This window comes from Heteronotia binoei, chromosome 3 (assembly GCF_032191835.1).
Source record: "Heteronotia binoei isolate CCM8104 ecotype False Entrance Well chromosome 3, APGP_CSIRO_Hbin_v1, whole genome shotgun sequence".
Taxonomy (NCBI): Eukaryota; Metazoa; Chordata; class Lepidosauria; order Squamata; family Gekkonidae; genus Heteronotia; species Heteronotia binoei.
The window spans coordinates 26,477,828-26,495,326 of record NC_083225.1 but is presented as its reverse complement, the minus strand read 5'-3'; the positions used below and the strand labels follow the sequence as shown (position 1 = coordinate 26,495,326).

At 45.3% G+C, this 17,499-nt stretch overlaps 1 protein-coding gene across 1 annotated transcript in view; it reads right to left on the bottom strand.

Annotated features, from left to right (window-relative positions):
- ABCC4 (ATP binding cassette subfamily C member 4) overlaps positions 1 to 17,499 on the bottom strand; it is a 232,981-nt gene that overhangs the window by 60,785 nt on the left and 154,697 nt on the right. Inside the window, exons 23-26 of the mRNA XM_060233613.1 lie at positions 15,937 to 16,047; positions 13,757 to 13,857; positions 10,810 to 11,001; positions 305 to 460 (exon numbers count right to left, since the gene is read on the bottom strand). Coding sequence (XP_060089596.1) covers positions 305 to 460; positions 10,810 to 11,001; positions 13,757 to 13,857; positions 15,937 to 16,047 — 560 coding nt within the window. The remainder of the gene's footprint in view (positions 1 to 304; positions 461 to 10,809; positions 11,002 to 13,756; positions 13,858 to 15,936; positions 16,048 to 17,499) is intronic.

Genomic DNA, 17,499 nt, shown 5'->3' with positions numbered 1-17,499 from the left:
GGATTATTTTGCTGATTTTACTAGGTATCCGCAGTGATAACTAATAACCCAAACCAAACAATTTTGCGTATGACTGAAGCAAATTTTATGACCCTTAAAGAAATCATTTTACATTGAAAGATGTTCAGAAAAACCAGGATTAACACTTGCAAAAAAGAAAGAGGGAACACTGCAATATAAAGGATTTAAAAAAAAATTATCATGGACAGCGTGCATAATAAATAAAGAGTGTATTACAAGACTAAGATCTGTGGAATCTGCTGGACCTCTGAAACATACTGATACAGAAAAGCAGACTTTGTACCTGAGGTATGATGGAAATTTTCTTCCTCAAGTCGTGTAGCCCAAGTTCTGATGTCAAAAACTTATCAATCCAAATTCTTCCCTGGGGCTCAGCCAACCGGAAAAGAGCAGCTATTAGAGAACTCTTCCCAGCTCCTGTTCTTCCCACAATTCCAACCTTATAAAAAAACCAGACACAAACAACCAGCCAAGCCAGTTTTGATTAACAGAGCATTTTTTTTCCTGTTGCACGATTCATAATTATCTTGCACTGTAAATTTCAGATTCATGTTGGACAAGGTTTACAAGCCACACAGGAGAAAGACAAGGGGACAAAGAAGTGCAGATCGCTAGAAACGATCTGTAAACCATCCTAGATACACAAAACCCACCCAAGTGATATAGAGCCAGCATCAGTCAGATGCAAATGATTTCTTCTTCCAAAGTGAAATGGATAAAACAAAGTCCTTTCTAACCAGAACGCCACCCTTCCTGGAAGGCATAACTGTCTTGCCACCATTTAAACTGAGCTTAAATTTTATGTCACCTCCAATGTTCCCTCTAAGCTGCAGAGTCTTGTGAGCAAAAATTCTACTTTGTGAGCCACAGGTATTAAAGTTGTGAACTACTAAATAAATTATCGTGCTCTGGGGTCAATTTTCCTGAGCTAAGACAAAAACCTGTGAGCCGGGGGGCTAAAAATCTGTGAGCTAGCTCATGGTAACTCAGAGGAAACACTGGTCATTTTAAGTTATTGTCAAATATGATGAATCTTTGGGGAGCTGGCTCACAAAACATTTTTCCCCCCAAGATGGAGATATCATTTCCTTTACTCCACCTACCCTCTAAGCAAGTCTCTTGGGTTTTTCCATTAAAGCATGGTGAACCTCTGTTATTTCTTGTCCAAATTCCACTACACCAGCACAGGATCTAGCTCCCCCATTGGGCAGACCTCAACTAATTCCTTCACAATGCCACGCTACTAAAATACAAAATGCATTTTTAAATAATATGATTTGGGAGTTTGATAAACAACATTATAGCAAAACAGAACCCTCTTTTGCAGTGAAAAATCTAGGAAAAATGCAAAACCAGGCGAGTACCTTTGTACAAAGAATGGGCTCTTCCCTGGGTAAAAAAAGGAGAGGAGGGATCCCATTTGACCACCCAACAATGTTCCCTCTAAGCTGTGGAGTCTTGAGAGCAAAAATTCTACTTTGTGAACTATTGGCATTAAAGTTGTGAGCAAGCAATTTGGCTACCTTATAAATTAGATTGGTCTGAAGCCATCCTTCCTGAGCGTCTAAGACAAAAATGTGTGAGCCAGAGGCTAAAAAACTGTGAGCTAGCTCACACTAACTCAGCTTAGAGGGATCACTGCCACCCAAAAAAGCTATGCTGGGGAACATGGGACCTGCCTAGACAAAAGACAGCGAGGAGGGGGGCTACGAAAAGAGAACAATTGGGTGATCCACCCAATGATTTTCTAATTCAGGAAACTTTTAGGGCCAAAACAGACATAAGCACATCCATTTTCCCCTTAGAGCAATTCTCGAACTATATGTCCTGAGATAAATGCAAAGTCTAATCTAGTTCCACAGTACTTGCTGGCCATCTTGGGTTTTCTGCTCTAGACTGGCTTAATAGCCCCCAGCCGGGGAAGATCCTCCTTCCTTGATCTCCACACCATGAATCATTGGACCATTCAATCATTCCCATTACAAAACACCCAGCAGGTAGAATTCTAGCAGGAGCTCCTTTGCATATTAGGCCACACACCCCTGATGTAGCCAATCCTCCACAAGCTTACAAAAAAGAGTCTTGTAAGCTCCTGGAGGATTGGCTACATCAGGGGTGTGTGGCCTAATATGCAAAGGAGCTCCTGCTAGAATTCCACCCCTGCTTGTCCTTAAAAGGAAAACTGTGCGCTGAATCTCTGCATGCTACATTTTAACTTTCAATATACTGAAAAGTCCAAAGCACCCAGAAATTGGGGCGGTGGGGGGGGGGGCCTTCTCTAAGGTTGATAGTTCTCATTCATGTCATCTACAAGTAAACTTGTTCAAGTGTAACAAGTATAATGTGAAGTCTTCAGAACAGCTTTAACACAAGAAATGGGAGACAAGACCCAAGCAACAGTTACTTAGGCGACGTTTGGCGGAAATTTAAACTTCTGCCTTCCCTCAATATCATACTTTCATAAGGTGGATGAGAAGAGAATGATGTAAGCTGCTTTGGATCTCCATAGGGGAGGAAGATGGGATATAAATAAATAAATTTATATATTTATATTATTTTATTTATATATTTATAAATATATCAGACAGAGCTGTTCCACCAGGCCTTTGGCTGAGACAGTGGGTGTTTTATCAATATGGGGCCTCCCTGCTGCAACGGCCCTGCTGAAATGATCCTGCTTGAATTGAGCCGCTACCTTAAGGGTCTGTCATCTGGTTTATACCAGCTGGGGGGATATTTAGGATAATTTTGTGAGTAGATGAAATCTGATACTGCCATCTGTAGAATTTAAATCCTTCTTTTAGTGTGCAATACTGTTTTCAATAATATGAATTAATTTTTAACTTTGTAAATTTATTTTCTTGTTACCTGCCCTGAGTCCATTGTGGGAAGGACAGGTTAAAAATAAAAATAATAAAGATAAACATATATAATCAGGGCTTTTTTTGAGCAGGAACGCAGTTCTGGCTGGCTTGGTGTCAGGGGGTGTGGCCTAATATGCAAATGAGTTTCTGCTGGGCTTTTGCTACCCAAAAAGCTCTGTATATAATTAGTAATGATCACCGGAGGGGGTTTTTTGGGGGGGGGGAGGGGGAGAGAGCAGGAATGCACAGGAACACGTTCCAGCTGACTTGGTGTCAGGGGTGTGGTCTAATATGCAAAAGAGTTTCTGCTGGGCTTTTTCTACAAAGAAACCCTGTGCAAAACAATGGTGATGTCAGAGGGTGTGGCCTAATATGCAAATGAGTTCATGCTGATTATCACAAATGGCCTTTGAAGCTCTCTTCAGTTTTGAGAACTACCTACACGCATCTTGGGCGGGGAGCTATTGTTTAAGAAATACAAATTCAAAAACCATTCCTTGGCCTCATCAAGCTAATCTGTTTTTAGTTATGGATTACCTGAAAGGTAGAATTTAAACCATTAAAAATATTTTAGCCATTTTCCTGGTACCAGTTAACAGAGAATATAGCACTCTGAAAGTGCTTAGAAATGTCCTATCTGCAAAACTGAACTTTAAGTGACAGTTCAAACATTATTTCCTCCCACCACTGTTGGGTGGTCAAGAGATTATTGAATAGATCTTGGTCCCCATGTTCTGGTGGACAATCAAACCACAATATATCCCATACTCAGCTATTATGGGCACTTCTCAATAGTATGAGATTAATTCTTCCTTAGACAAATCTCCCATCACAATTGCTGTCTCTTTAAATTTTGCTACAAGATCAAAACAAGTCATTTAAAATAATATATGAAAATAAAATTGTATTTTGTGCAGCTCTGGCTTTAAATGGAAATTAACAGGAAAGGCAAACAAGGGCTAGGACTTCAGAAAAAGTATTTAGTAGAGTGGCTTTTCTCTCTGAAGCATGAATGAGAATTTAAAAATCGTAAGGAAACCAGGAAAAAAAAGAAGAAAGCAAAACCATCTTTCTATGCAGAGTTCTGCATAAGAACAAAAGAGTTCAAGTGTTTCCTCTGATGTCACTCTTGTACAGTAGGGTATTAGCTGCATAAAAGTCCTTTATAAAATTGATACTTAAAATAAAAATGCAGCTGCTCTGTTCATTGTCAAAAAAACAAAACAAAACCCTTCTTCCTTCAGGCTGGCATCCAATGGAAAAGAACACACTGAGTGCATCAGAAGATGGTTTATCATTTTGGAGCAAAGTGGCTGACAGTTAAAAGCAACCAGGTATTTAAGATGGTACAACACTCCCCCTTGTCCCAACATACAGCTCATCCACCCCTTCTATCTGACCACATCTAGAGCTAATTATGGCAGCCCTCTCTAACTATGGCAGCCTGGAAAATCTGTCCAGACACCTCAGTGAATGCAGAATGCATGTATGCGAAGCCAAGCGCTAGACAGGAATAGTTCTCGCAAGCTCTGCAAGAGCTTTAGTGGCTGCAGATGTGGTTCCAAGAACCTTCAAAAAGATGCCCCTTAAAGCCAGGGCTGGATCTAGGGGGGGGCAGAGGGGGGTGCTTGCCCCAGGCACCACTGGAGGAGGGCACCAAATAGGGTACGGAGTCCATTCTATTTTATGGGCCCATAAGGTAGAATGAGCCCATAAGGGGGGGCACACCATTTTTTAATTTTGCACCTCCTAAAAAAACATGTAGATCTGGTCCTGCTTATAGCTCTCAATCGACTGGGACTGGGGCCGTGCCACGTAAGGTGCTGGGAGTTGTGCATCATGAGCTCCTAGTGCTTTTATTATTTTTATTTACAAGGTCACAGGACCCTGATCCAGATTAGGACTATGCAGGGCTTTTTTTGTAGCAGGAACTCCTTTGCATATTAGGCGACACACCCCTGATGTAGCCAATCCTCCTGGAGCTTACAGTAGGCCCTGTACCAAGAGCCCTGTAAGATCTTGGAGGATTGGCTACATCAGGAGTGTGTGGCCTAGTATGCAAAGGAGTTCCTGCTACAAAAAAAGCCCTGGGACTATGGCACAACCCCCCCATTCTCCCCAATCTATAATGCCCATGAGGAGCTGCTCATTTCTTCAGACTTGGAGCTATTAGGGCTGGATGAGGAAATCCATACAAAAGCTTACCCTTCTAGCTTAGCTTCCTTGGCCTGCAGTTGACTTACTAGCTCCCGGACCTGGGATCTTCCATCTAACTAAGCACACATAGGAATGGTGGTGGAATTATTCTGTGTTGGCTTGAGGTGAGATGGGGAGTGGCCATGCATTCTGACAATCTTTATGAGGCAAACATGATGGACGGTCTCTAGTTTCACCCACCAGGCAACCCAGCAAATCCCTGCCTACAGGACAATCAGGCAGATATTAAATAGGCAATGAGAGACTATGGAACCTTGAGGTGAGTTAAGGGGAAGGAAAGCAGGGCTTGGAAAAGTAACCAGGGCTTTTTTTGTAGGAACTCCTTTGCATATAGAATGTTTTTATTGTATTATATTGTTTTATCGTATGTTGTACTCTGCCCTGAGCCCTGCGAGGAATGGACAGAATAGAAATATACTAAATTAAATAAATAAATAAATATTAGGCCACACACCTCTGATATAGCCAATCCTCAGGAGCTTACAGTAGGCCCTGTACGGCCCTGGAGGATTGGCTACATCAGGGGAGTGTGGCCTAATATGCAAAACAGTTCCTGCTACAAAAAAAAAAAAAAGCCCTGGAAGTAATAGAGAAACAGGAGAAACCACCAGGAGAAGTGGAGGGTGATACTAGAGGCTGTCCATCACAATATAATGTCTTTATAATGATACCCATGAGGGAGTGGGAGGTGGCTAATTCGAAAGCTATTTTACTACTACTTTGAAAAGTGAAATCTGAAGGGCAGATTTCCTGGTTCACAATTCAAATTCCTGGCTACTGAAAGCTCCAATCCCAGGCATACCTTAACCCACCGACATTAATGGCTTTAAAACCATGCTCAACACTGCAAATTCAGCACTGGGTGGAAGCTCCCCCATGGTTGTCCCAGAAGCTGAAGAGAGAGGGATTGGAGGGCACTAGCTGCCAGTCAGCCCTGTAGCTCAGGGCCACAGGGGGAGGGGGCCCATAGGGGTGAGTGCAGAAAGCTGGAGAGACTGAAAGCCATCCCTCTCCCTCCTGTGTAATTTAAAGAGCCTGCCAATCATCTGATTGGTGGGCCTTTAAATGGCATGGAAGGCACAGTGGTGCTATTTAAATCAATAGGAGGGGGTGGCCATGGGAAGGGTGTGAGGGCCCAAAACCCTGTTAGGGGGCCAGGCCCCGTAGGCCCCTGGTTAGCTACGGGCCTGCATCCAGCCTACACCTTTTTGTTTTAGCTCAGGAAAGATGACCCCAGAGCACACTAATATATGCAAGTAGGCTCACAACTTTAATGACAGTAGCTCACAAAGTAGAATTTTTCCTCACAAGGCTCTGCAGCTTAGAGGGAACATTGATCCCAACCTTCTCCGTCCTCCATATATACAAGTTATTCTGAATTGCAGAAGAAGAATTGCAGATTTATACCCAGCCCTTCTCCCTGAATCAGAGACTCAGAGCAGCTTACAATCTCCTATATCTTCTCCCCCCACAACAGACACCCTGTGAGGTGGGTGGGGCTGAGAGGGCTCTCACAGCAGCTGCCCTTTCAAGGACAACCCCTGTGATAGCTATGGCTAACCCAAGGCCATTCCAGCAGGTGCAAGTGGGAAATCAAATCCGGTTCTCCCAGATAAGAGTCCGCAAACTCAACCACTATACCAAACTGGAATTTTGCATATGTAGAATGGCAATGTGGGTGAGAAATAAGCAGATCTCATATTACATTTTTATTTTTTAAAAAAATATGCCATTACATAGTCCAATGGGGCCTCTAGATAACCATGATGAGAAAAAGAATATTTTCCTCTTCTTTTGCAAGCTCGGCCATGGGCAGGTTTCTTAGCAGAGGCAGGTAAGTGTGGAATGCAATCCATAGAACTTAATACCAACTTAAAAGTGGGGGGGGGGGGGGGAAGATACCTATATCAAAATTTAGAAAGTGCTCCAGGGTGCACAGCCCTACTTTATGGTGGCAAGACCAACTGCACTATCACTCGATCAAAAAAAGAGAAGAAGATAGAATGACAGAAAACTAAAACAGTGAGCAGCGTTGAGCTACTGTCTATGCAACATTTTCTCTCTCCCCTCTCGTGTTTCATCTTTTATTTTGTTTGTTTCTTCCCGTGAAATGTAAATCTTCTTATCCACTATTAGAAAGGCTTATTACCACTGCAAGAGAGTTGGCCCAAAGGCAAGAGGAAGCATAAAAAAAGATAAACAGACGCACTGCATAAAAACCTCAAGAGCTTCAGCTCCTGTCTTTTTTCATGCAAAGCCACCTCAACGACAGTAAAAGCCAGGATGATTATCCCCCCCACCCTCTGGAAAAATAATTCTCTTTCAGAATTTAATTAGGCAGATGAGAAAGCACTTTAGAATCATGCAAACTATGATCACAGAAAGTATTCCATGAAACATCTCATCTAACCCACAATCTAGGAAATGATATTCGACCACACCCCACCCAAATCCCGACCAGAGGTTTGTCCAACTTCCTTCTGAGTATGACCAATGCATGGGAACTCATAAGCTGTCCAGACATCCCACTGGATTGCTCAACTATTCTTAAGTGGTTCTGCCCTTAAGGACAGGGAGGATGGGAACATCTCTTTGCCAGACAAGACCTGGACAGATCTTCTGCCAGTTTGGTGTAGTGGTTAAGTGTGCAGAATCGGGGAGAACTGGGTTTGATTCCCCACTCCTGCACTTGCACCTGCTGGAATGGCCTTGGGTCAGCCATATCTCTTGCGGGAGTTGTCCTTGAAAGGGCACCTTCTGGGAAGAGTTCTGTCAGTCCCATCCACCTCACAGGGTGTCTTTTGTGGGGGAGGAAGATAAAGGAGATTGTGAGCCGCTCTGAGACTCTGAGATTTGAAGTGAAGGGCGGGATATAAATCCAATATCTTCTTCTTCTTCTCTGCTGCAGGTCTTTATCCCTGGGGATGAGCCAAAGGGCTCTCAAGCCCCATGCCCCCGTCCTTGTGGCACAGAAGAAGAAAATATTGGATTTATATCCTGCCCTATACTCTGAATCTCAGAGTCTCAGAGCGGTCACAGTCTCCTTTACCTTCCCCCTCCCATACAGACACCCTGTGAGGCAGGTGGGGCTGAGGGAGCTCTTCCAGAAGCTGCCCATTCAAGGACAACTCCTGCGAGAGCTATGGCTGACCCAAGGCCATTCCAGCAGCTGCAAGTGGAGGAATGGGGAATCAAACCCAGTTCTCCCAGATATGAGTCCACACACTTAACCACTACACCAAACTGGCTCTCAGAGCAAGATGAACTACTGAAAACAACACCACCCCAGGAAGTCAGAGCATCTTACTCTTTGCTGAGCAGACAGGTTAAAATGGATAAAAGGAAGTACTTCTTCACCCAAAGGGTGATTAACATGTGGAATTCACTGCCACAGGAGGTGGTGGCGGCCACAAGTATAGCCACCTTCAAGAAGGGTTTAGATAAAAATATGGAGCACAGGTCCATCAGTGGCTATTAGCCACAGTGTATGTGTGTATATAAAATTTTTTGCCACTGTGTGACACAGAGTGTTGGACTTGATGGGCCGTTGGCCTGATCCAACATGGCTTCTCTTATGTTCTTATGTAAGCCTGGTGTCTATCTCAGTTGTCATCTTTGCATTTTGTAAACTGGCTTCAAAACGTTAATTCTAAGAATAAATTTAGTAAGTCTGTCTCCTGACTTGGATGGCCCAGGCTGGTTTGATCTGGTCAGATCTCAGAATCTCAGCAGGATTGGACCTGGTTAATATTTGGATGGGAGACCACCAAGGGAAGTTCAGGGATACTATGCAAAGGCAGGCAATGGCAAACCACCTCTGAACTACTCTTGCCTTGTAAACTCTACCGGGGTCACCATGAGCACAATTGGTAGGGCCCGTAGATACAGTGGGGCCCGAGGGAGGCCAGGCCCATCTTTTCAAAAAAAAACCCTTCCAACTGCATGGCCCCTCCATTGGAGCACCCCCAATCTGTCCCCTTTGCTCACCGCCACTCTAAAGAAGTTGTAACATTTCTGCCGGACTCTCTGCCGTGAGAGGGGCACATAAGAAAGGGGGTAGGGAGAGCGACGCTGCTGTAACTGCTCAGGTGAAGGGGGCTTAGCTTGTAGAACTCAAGGCAGCTTACAGTGCCAAGTGCATGTGGCCATCAAATCTGGCCCCCAGGCTCCCCCAAGAAACAAATCCTGCAGCGAGCCCCACCAAACATGAAATCCTGGCTACAACCCTGACAACTGGATAGCACTTTATACTCACGCATGCACATACACACGTGTTCGTTGCCAAGCAGTCCCTGTCTGTACACAAAGACGCACACCAATGTTTCTCTATTCCAGCATCTACTCCCCTTCACCCAAATTACTGTTTCCAGAAAATTAATATACCTGTAATATTACATCGGAAGACTGGAGAAATAGGGAGACATTTTTCACTTGCAATATAATTTGGTTTCGTTTGGAACCAGGAAATACGAGATTGCAACTGCTTATGCGGCAGGGGGGAGTGTTACAGCTTCTCCTTTCTGGTGGCAGGTTTTCCACAATCTAGGTTGGACACCTCTCATGAAAAGCTTTTTTTCAGACTGCAGAACTGCCCCCCCCCCCCATGCATTCACCAATCCATGCTTTGGACACACACATGGGGGCTTCTGGTGCCAAGCCAAACCTGTAACACTATTCACCCACATGGTTCTCTCTCATGCACACCATCCAGGAAAGGAAAGGTCCCCTGTGCAAGCACCAGTCGGTTCTGACTCTGGGGTGACGTTGCTTTCACAACGTTTTCATGGCAGACTTTTTACAGGGTGGTTTGCCATTGCCTTCCCCAGTCATCTAACCTTTCCCCCCAGCAAGCAGGGTACTCATTTTACCGACCTCGGAAGGATGGAAGGCTGAGTCAACCTTGAGCCGGCTACCTGAAAACCCAGCTTCCATTGGGGATCAAGCTCAGGTCGTGAGCAGATATTAGGACTGCAGTATTGCAGCTTTAACACTCTGAGCCATGGGCTCTTGCACACCATCCAAGTCTTACACAAATATATATTTTGTTCAATCACCATTTAGGCCTCCTATTCACATACTCTGCTATCATTACCGCTTCAACAGACTTACTCTTTTCCCATCAATAGCTCAGCCTCTTCTCCCCTTTAGACACATGGCAACTCTCTAATCCAGCCAAGAAGGGAGGAGGGTATATGTAATTGCTAAGCTCTTGTGACATCACAGGACCTCAGCCAATGGCTAAGGGAGACATCAAAGACTGGGCGTCAAGGTTATCTCAGGTTTTGCACAACACATGGACCCAGTGTTCTAAGCTGAGTTAGTGTAAACTAGCTCACAGATTTTTAGCCTCTAGCTCACACATTTTTGTCTCAGCTCAGGAAGGATGACCTCAGAGCACAATAATTTATGCAGTAGCTCACAACTTTAATGCCAGCAGCTCACAATGTAGAATTTTTGCTCACAAGACCCCACAGCTTAAAGGAAGCATTGCATGGGCCCCAAAAATTGTTGTCTGCACATGGGGAAAGTGAGCGTCAGAAGAGGACTGGGATATAATACTTTAATTTTTAAGTCTTTATCTTTGAAGGCAATGTGCGTTCCTGTTTATGGTTTTATCTTATAGCCAAGACGTGAAGAAAATCAGATGGCATTACTCTTGAGATCCATTTTAGCTCTATGTCACACAAGTAAGTAATCCAATGCCTACCTTCTCTTTCGACTTGATTAAAGCAGATAAATGTCTCAGCACCAGAGGCCCATCTAAGCTGTAAGTGAAGCTCACATTTTCAAACGCTATAACTCCTTCCGCCGGCCACTCAGGAGGTGGGTGTTTGTTGGAATCCCAAGCAGCTTCCTTCTCAAGTTCTGTGTATTCCAGTACTCTTTCTACTGAAATCATCTGAGGGGGGGAAGAGCAACGCAACTTTAATTCATGTATGTTAACCAACATCAGCACCGATGCAAGTACAAAAGCTAACAGCATACTTTTTGGAGAATCAGGGCTTGCAAAAAACAACCATTCAACTGAAAAGACTTCTACGTCTCTCCAGAACCTTTCCCTCCACTGCATCTGGTAGTGGTTGAAAGTGCTACCAATTTGTTTGGTGTAGTGGTTAAGTGCACAGACTCTTATCTAGGAGAACCGGGTTTGATTCCCCACTCCTCTGCATGCATCTGCTGATGTGACCTTGAGTCAGCCACAAGTTCTTTCAAAGCTGTTCTGCTCAAGAGCAGTTCTGGGAGAGCTCTCTCAGTCTCACCTACCTCTCTCAGTCCCCCCCTCCCCAAATCTACTTCTAATTCTGTGCAATTCAAAAAAGTTTGTTGCTTCTTAACAAGAAGTTTGGTGTAGTGTGATGTGTGTAGTTTGGTGTAGTGGTTAAGTGTTCGGGTTCGATTGCCCACTTCTCCACTTGTAGCTGCTGGAATGGCTCTTGGGTCGGCCATAGCTCTCACAGAGCTGTCCTTGAAAGGGCAACTTCTGGGAGAGCTCACTCAGCCCCACTCACATCACAGGGTGTCTGCTGTGGGGGAAGAGGACAAAGGAAATTGTGAGCTGCTCTGAGACTGATTCAGAGAGAAGGGCAGAGTATAAATCTACAGTCGTCTTCTTCTGAATAGCCAACTTTATGGTGACCCCATAGGGTTTTCAAGGCAAGAGAAGTTCAGTGGTGGTTTCCTATTGCCTGCCTCTGCATAGCGACCCTGTACTTCCCTGGTGGTCTCCCATCCACATACTAATCAGAGCCAACCCTGCTTAGCTTCTGAGAGCTGATGAGATTAGTTTAATGTGGACCATCCAGGTCAGGGACTTCATACAGATTTTGCCACTCTTCCAAGCAGCTATTTCCAGATTTCATCTTTTGTTAGTGAGCTAACAAAAAAAATTACCCAGTCCTCTAGAGCCTGGAACTGTGGACAGCGTTTTCCCCATCCCACTCACCATTTCCTTCATCCACTTCAGTGTCACTCCATTTTACAGATGGGGGTGATTAGTCCTGAAGACCTGACACAATCTGATTGGACCAAAGAACTAAGTTTGAGTCCAGTGGTATCTTTAAGACCAACGAAGTTTAATTCTGGGCATAAAATTTTGTGTGCACGTGAAAGCACAAACCCAGAATTAAACTCTGTTGGTCTTAAAGGTGCCACTGGATTGAAACTTTGTTCTATTGCTTCAGACAAACACAGCAAACCCACCAGAATCTATCTTCATGAATGATCCATGGTAGGTTTAAACCTAGTGTACATCAAGATGGCCTATAGCCTACGCAGCTGTAATTAACTCTCAGAGTTCTCATCTGCCCTAGATTGCGAGACGCAATCACTCAGAGTCTATCTGGCCACAACAGAAGTGTGAGACGTGGACAGATGCACTGGAGGGAAGGGGGAAAGATTGCTTTACAGTATGCTCTTAAGGGCTTCTGACCTGCTCTATCTACTACCATTAGCTTCTCTCACCTCACATTCGTATTTAAATAGATTCAGGTGAAAAGCTGTGCTGGTCTGAAGCAACAGAACAGAGTTTAATTCTGGATATAAACTTTCATCTGATATCTGATGACATGTGCAAGCACGTGAAAACTTACAGCCAGAATTAAACTTCATTGGTCTTAAAGCTGCCACTGGGCTCGAACTTTGTTCTATTCCCATTTTGAGTCAGCAGGCTGAAAAGATCAGAGCAGTAACCGGTGCAACCATAGTGAAGAAGGAAAAGAAGTAGAGGAGACTGGATTTATACCCTGCCATTCACTACCCGAAGGAGTCTCAGAGCGGTTTACAATCTCCTTCCCCTCCCCACAAGAGACACCCTGCGAGGTAGGTGGGGCTGAGAGAGCTCTCCCAGGACTGCTCTTGAGCAGAACAGCTTTGAGAGAACTCGTGGCTGACCCAAGGTCATGTCAGCAGGTGCATGTGGAGGAGTGGGGAATCAAACCCGGTTCTCCCAGATAAGAGTCCACGCACTTAACCACTACACCAGACTGGCTCTCAGGTGGCAGATGAGGCTGAGGAAATGCCATTTTCCCCTCACTTCATAGCACTGCTTCCTCTTTGTCCAGAAAGGAGCCTCCCCACCCCCACCAGACACTTCCGTTTTCTCTTGAAATGGCTGGTCACTGTCATGAGGAGGGGAGAGGGGGCTAAGAGATAAAACTTCTGATGTCAGAACAAAATTCGAGTTCAGAGATTGGCAATCCTGATAGAAGGAGCGGGGTCCATGTTTTGTCCCCAGTTTAACACTGTCACCAACTTCCAACTTCTATTTGCCCTTTGGGGTGATAAATGGCTCTCATTCTTCTTGACAGGGGTAAATAAATAACAGCTTGACATACTGATGAGCAGTTTGCTACTAAGTACATAAGGTACAGGAGAGTAGTCTGGGAAGGGACAGGAATCTGACATTCTGGATTGCCACATTTTACAGATATGCACAAAGATCAGCTGATTGTTTCTAACCCTACCTGAATGACGATTATGCACATTTACGTTTCCATTAGGCTGAAGAAAAATTATCATCGGACAAAGACCTTTAAGCAAGTAATGGCATTTCTCAACAAAGCCCCAGGAACGTTTGACAGGCTATCTGGACTGGTTTCAGACTACAGCACAAAAGAGCGTAAAAGCCTCAAAAAGGAGCAAATGAATAACGTTACCAAGTTTTCAATTTCAGCGCTCTGCCGAACTCCCCACTGAAACATTCCCATGAGAGTAATGGCGTAGGACAGAGCCAAACCGACCTGCCCCGCATCAAGAGCTACAGAATGAGAGACAAAGGCACGTTTTTCAAAACATGTACAAGTTCAGAAGAATTAGTTTTACTGTTTAGTAAAGTCATTTATGCAAAACCGAAGAAACATAGCTTCAAAAAGTATTCAGTACAACTCTAGCTGTGCGGTCAAAGGAGGTTTGGATATTCTTTAGAGTATGTCCAATGGCCGCCACAAGATGAAGGTGATACAAAAGTTAATGATAGGTCATTCATATTTGGAGAACCACAGTGATTTTTGGCCTCCCCAAATCAGAGTAACTCAACACTCCCCAAAAACACCAAGAGACAAACAGGGGACAATTCCAGAGGGATTGCCATGTTAGTTTGTTACCCCTCCCCCCCCTGCCGCTCACCCAATTAAAAAGGAATCTATCAACACTTTAACCGGTTGCTGAGGAGCTACGGAATGTTGAGGAACATTCCAACTTCACATGCTTAAAAACAGTCAGAACAACAAGTCAGGTCAATAGATGGGACTGAGTGTTGTTTCTAGGAAAGAGGCCAGAAAAAAAAACAAGCAACTCTTGGATGTGCTGGCTGATTGCATGTATAAGGGCCAAACAAGAGAGTGTGTATATAAATACATGAACACTGGAGGAGAATGGACAAAATGCATGCAATTGAACATGACAGAAAGAAGGGGAGTATACATACCACCCACATCCCAGCAAAAGGGTGAATTTATGTGTGGGGGGGGTGTCTCCACATAATATTTAAACTTCTGTATGAACATAAACATTTTTGAACAAGTAGTCTCTGCTATGATGTCTGATTAGCAAGCAGACAGGAACACTCCCGTGTCAAAAATAGTTGGGTCCAGGGCTTTTTTTGTAGCAGGAGCTCCTTTGCATATTAGGCCACACACCCCTGATGTAGCCAGTCCTCCAGGAGCTTACAGGGCTCTCATTACAGGGCCTCCTGTAAGCTCTTGGAGGACTGGCTACATCATTGGGGTGCGGCCTAATATGCAAAGGAGTTCCTGCTACAAAAAAAGCCCTGGTTGGGTCAGAAGTAAAAATGGCAACTTCCCAAACGTCTTTGCTGACCAGAGTTCCGACTGTTCTTAACCCTCATACTTGACAGTGCCAGAGATCATACTGCCTTTTAAATCAGAATAAGGGTATTTTGTACCTCCTCCCTCCTCAGCTTCAGATAAGCCCATCTTTTAGAGAACTCAACTGCTGAGGATGCAAAAGGCTAGGTTAGGTTTAGATTTGAAGTTTGAGGGATGGAGCTGGTATGAGAGTGGCCTAGAGCAGAAGTGTCAAACTCATTTGTTATGAGGGCCAGATCGGACATAAATGAGATGTTGTTGGGCTGGGCCATGTCAGGTTGGGCCGGGCCATGTGTGTACTTATTTAAGATTGGGTAGCAGAGATATAAACTTTATATAAGACACAGACAAAGATTTTTTTAAAAAAAAACCCTTAAAGCATGCTTAAAACGTTAACACTCGGTCTTAAAGGTGCTTTCCTTGTATTTCTCCCATGGGATCCAGGGAACTGGGTAAAGGAAGCTCTGGCTCTTTCCTTCCTTCTCCAGGGGAAAGGAGGGGAGGAGCCTCAGCCAATAGAAGGGAAAGAGGCTCGGCTCAGTAGCCCTGCTGTGTGATTGAGAGAGTCTGGCAAAGCAAGCTATTCCTTCCCCCTTCCTCCCCAAGGGAGGAGCCTCAGTCAATGGAGAAAATAGAGGCTTTGCTCTGTAGCTCCTGTGCAATTGAGCAAGCCTAGCAAAACAAGCTGTGATGCAGCAGGAAGCAAGAGAGAGAGAGAAGGAAGCAGACGACAGCCAGTTGCTCGTGGGTCTGCTAGGAGCCCTCCAGGAGCCTAACTCAGCCCCCAAGCTGCATGTTTGACACCCCTGGCCTAAAGCTTTGGTAAAGAAACTTGAAGTCTACTTGCGCATTCATAGTCTATTTGCTAGATACCTTGGCCTCAGGCAGAGAGAGATCAGTGTCTGAAACCAAGCATTTCACTCAGCTGCTGCCCTTAAAACCATCGGAGGGAAACAAGAATGCAAAGTGAAAGTATAAAATGCTAAGTTCCCCATAGGATGCATACTTACTCTGGGCAAGCAGCAAGCACCCAAAGGCGACCACCACCACGAAAACAGCACATATGGCATCCAGGCGGACAGCAAACCATCTTGAGGTAGTCAAAAATAAGAACCAAGCCCCTAAAAAGAAAGAGGAAAACAAGTTTGGTTTTTTTCTTTTCTTTTTAATGAAGTTACGGAGTTCCAAGCTAAACTCAAAGAACAAGAACAAAATCTGAGACCCATTCAGGAAGTTCAGGGAGAAACCTGATCACTCAGTGAGGCAGCCAGAAGACCAAAAAGAAATCTGCTGTATGACACCGTTTCATTGTTGTTTCACTGTCAAGTCACAGCTGACTTATGGCGACCCTGTAGCAGGCCTGGGGCTGGGGGTGCCTACGCCCCTAGGCCGAAGACCTGACCTCCGCCCCCCCATTGATATTTGTACGTGCCCCAATGACGTCATAATGACATCACGGCCACGCAACCCCCCCTGGGACTTTGCTGAGCCAGCAGCTGGAGCGGGGGGGACGGGGAGGGGATGGCGGTGGGCAGCTGAGGGGTGGGGACAGCAGCAAGCAGCCACAGGGAGGCGAATGGTGGCGGGCAGCTGTGGGATGGGGACGGCTGTGAGCAGCCGCGGGCAGTTGAACAGCGGCTGGCGGCTGTGGGGAGGGGACAGTATGGCAGCGGGGAGAGGACGTCAGTGGGTGCGGGGAGAGGGAGAGTGGCGCCCGAGGCAGCTGCCTACTTGGCCTACTCCCACACACCAGCCCTGTCCTGTGGGTTTCTTAAAGCAAGAGATGTTCAGAAGTGGTTTGCTATTGCCTGCCTCTATGTCAGAACCCCGGTGTTCTTTGGTGATCTGTTTTCCAAATACTGACCATGGCCAACCCTGCTTAGCTTCCAAGATATGACAAGATCAGGCTAGCCTGGTTATCCAGGTCACCAGGGGTCGTTTTGTAAAAATAGGTGGTGGAGCTCATTAGCATAACATTAGCATATGCCAGTCCCCCATCAGCCAAAGCAACCTGACGCAAGAAAGGAGAACCCCAGGCGAGCGAGGCCTGCTTGGGCTGGGTAGAGATCCAGCCAGCCCAAGCAGGCCTCGCTCGCCTGGGGCTCTCCTTGGCCACCACCCCCACACAGTCAAAAGGCCAGCAAGCTACCCACTGCCCAAAATCACATACCGTAAGTGGAGAAAGGGTGGTGTGGGCTTCTCCAGGGGTTAATGAGGGCTACTGGGGGTGTGGCCAAGCCCCTGTTGGCTGGCTGCCTGCCTGCTCTCCTAATCCAGGGATTCTTATACAGCTGCACCTACTATTCAGTAGACATGAACATCATATGTTTGAGAGCTGCAAGGCAGGCAGGCAGGCAGGAAGGAAAATAGACGGAGAGGAGGTAGGAGGGAGGGAAAGGTGGAAGGAAAGCAACTTTAATTTCAATTGCATTCTCCAAACTGCCAGCTGGCTTGGCTCGGATAAGTGATTTAAAGAGAGAAATGCCTTCTCCAAGTCAGCCGATGCGAGCTTCAAGAGACACACAGTATGTGTGAAAGAGTCACATGTGGCTAACAAGCCGCAGTTTGGCCAT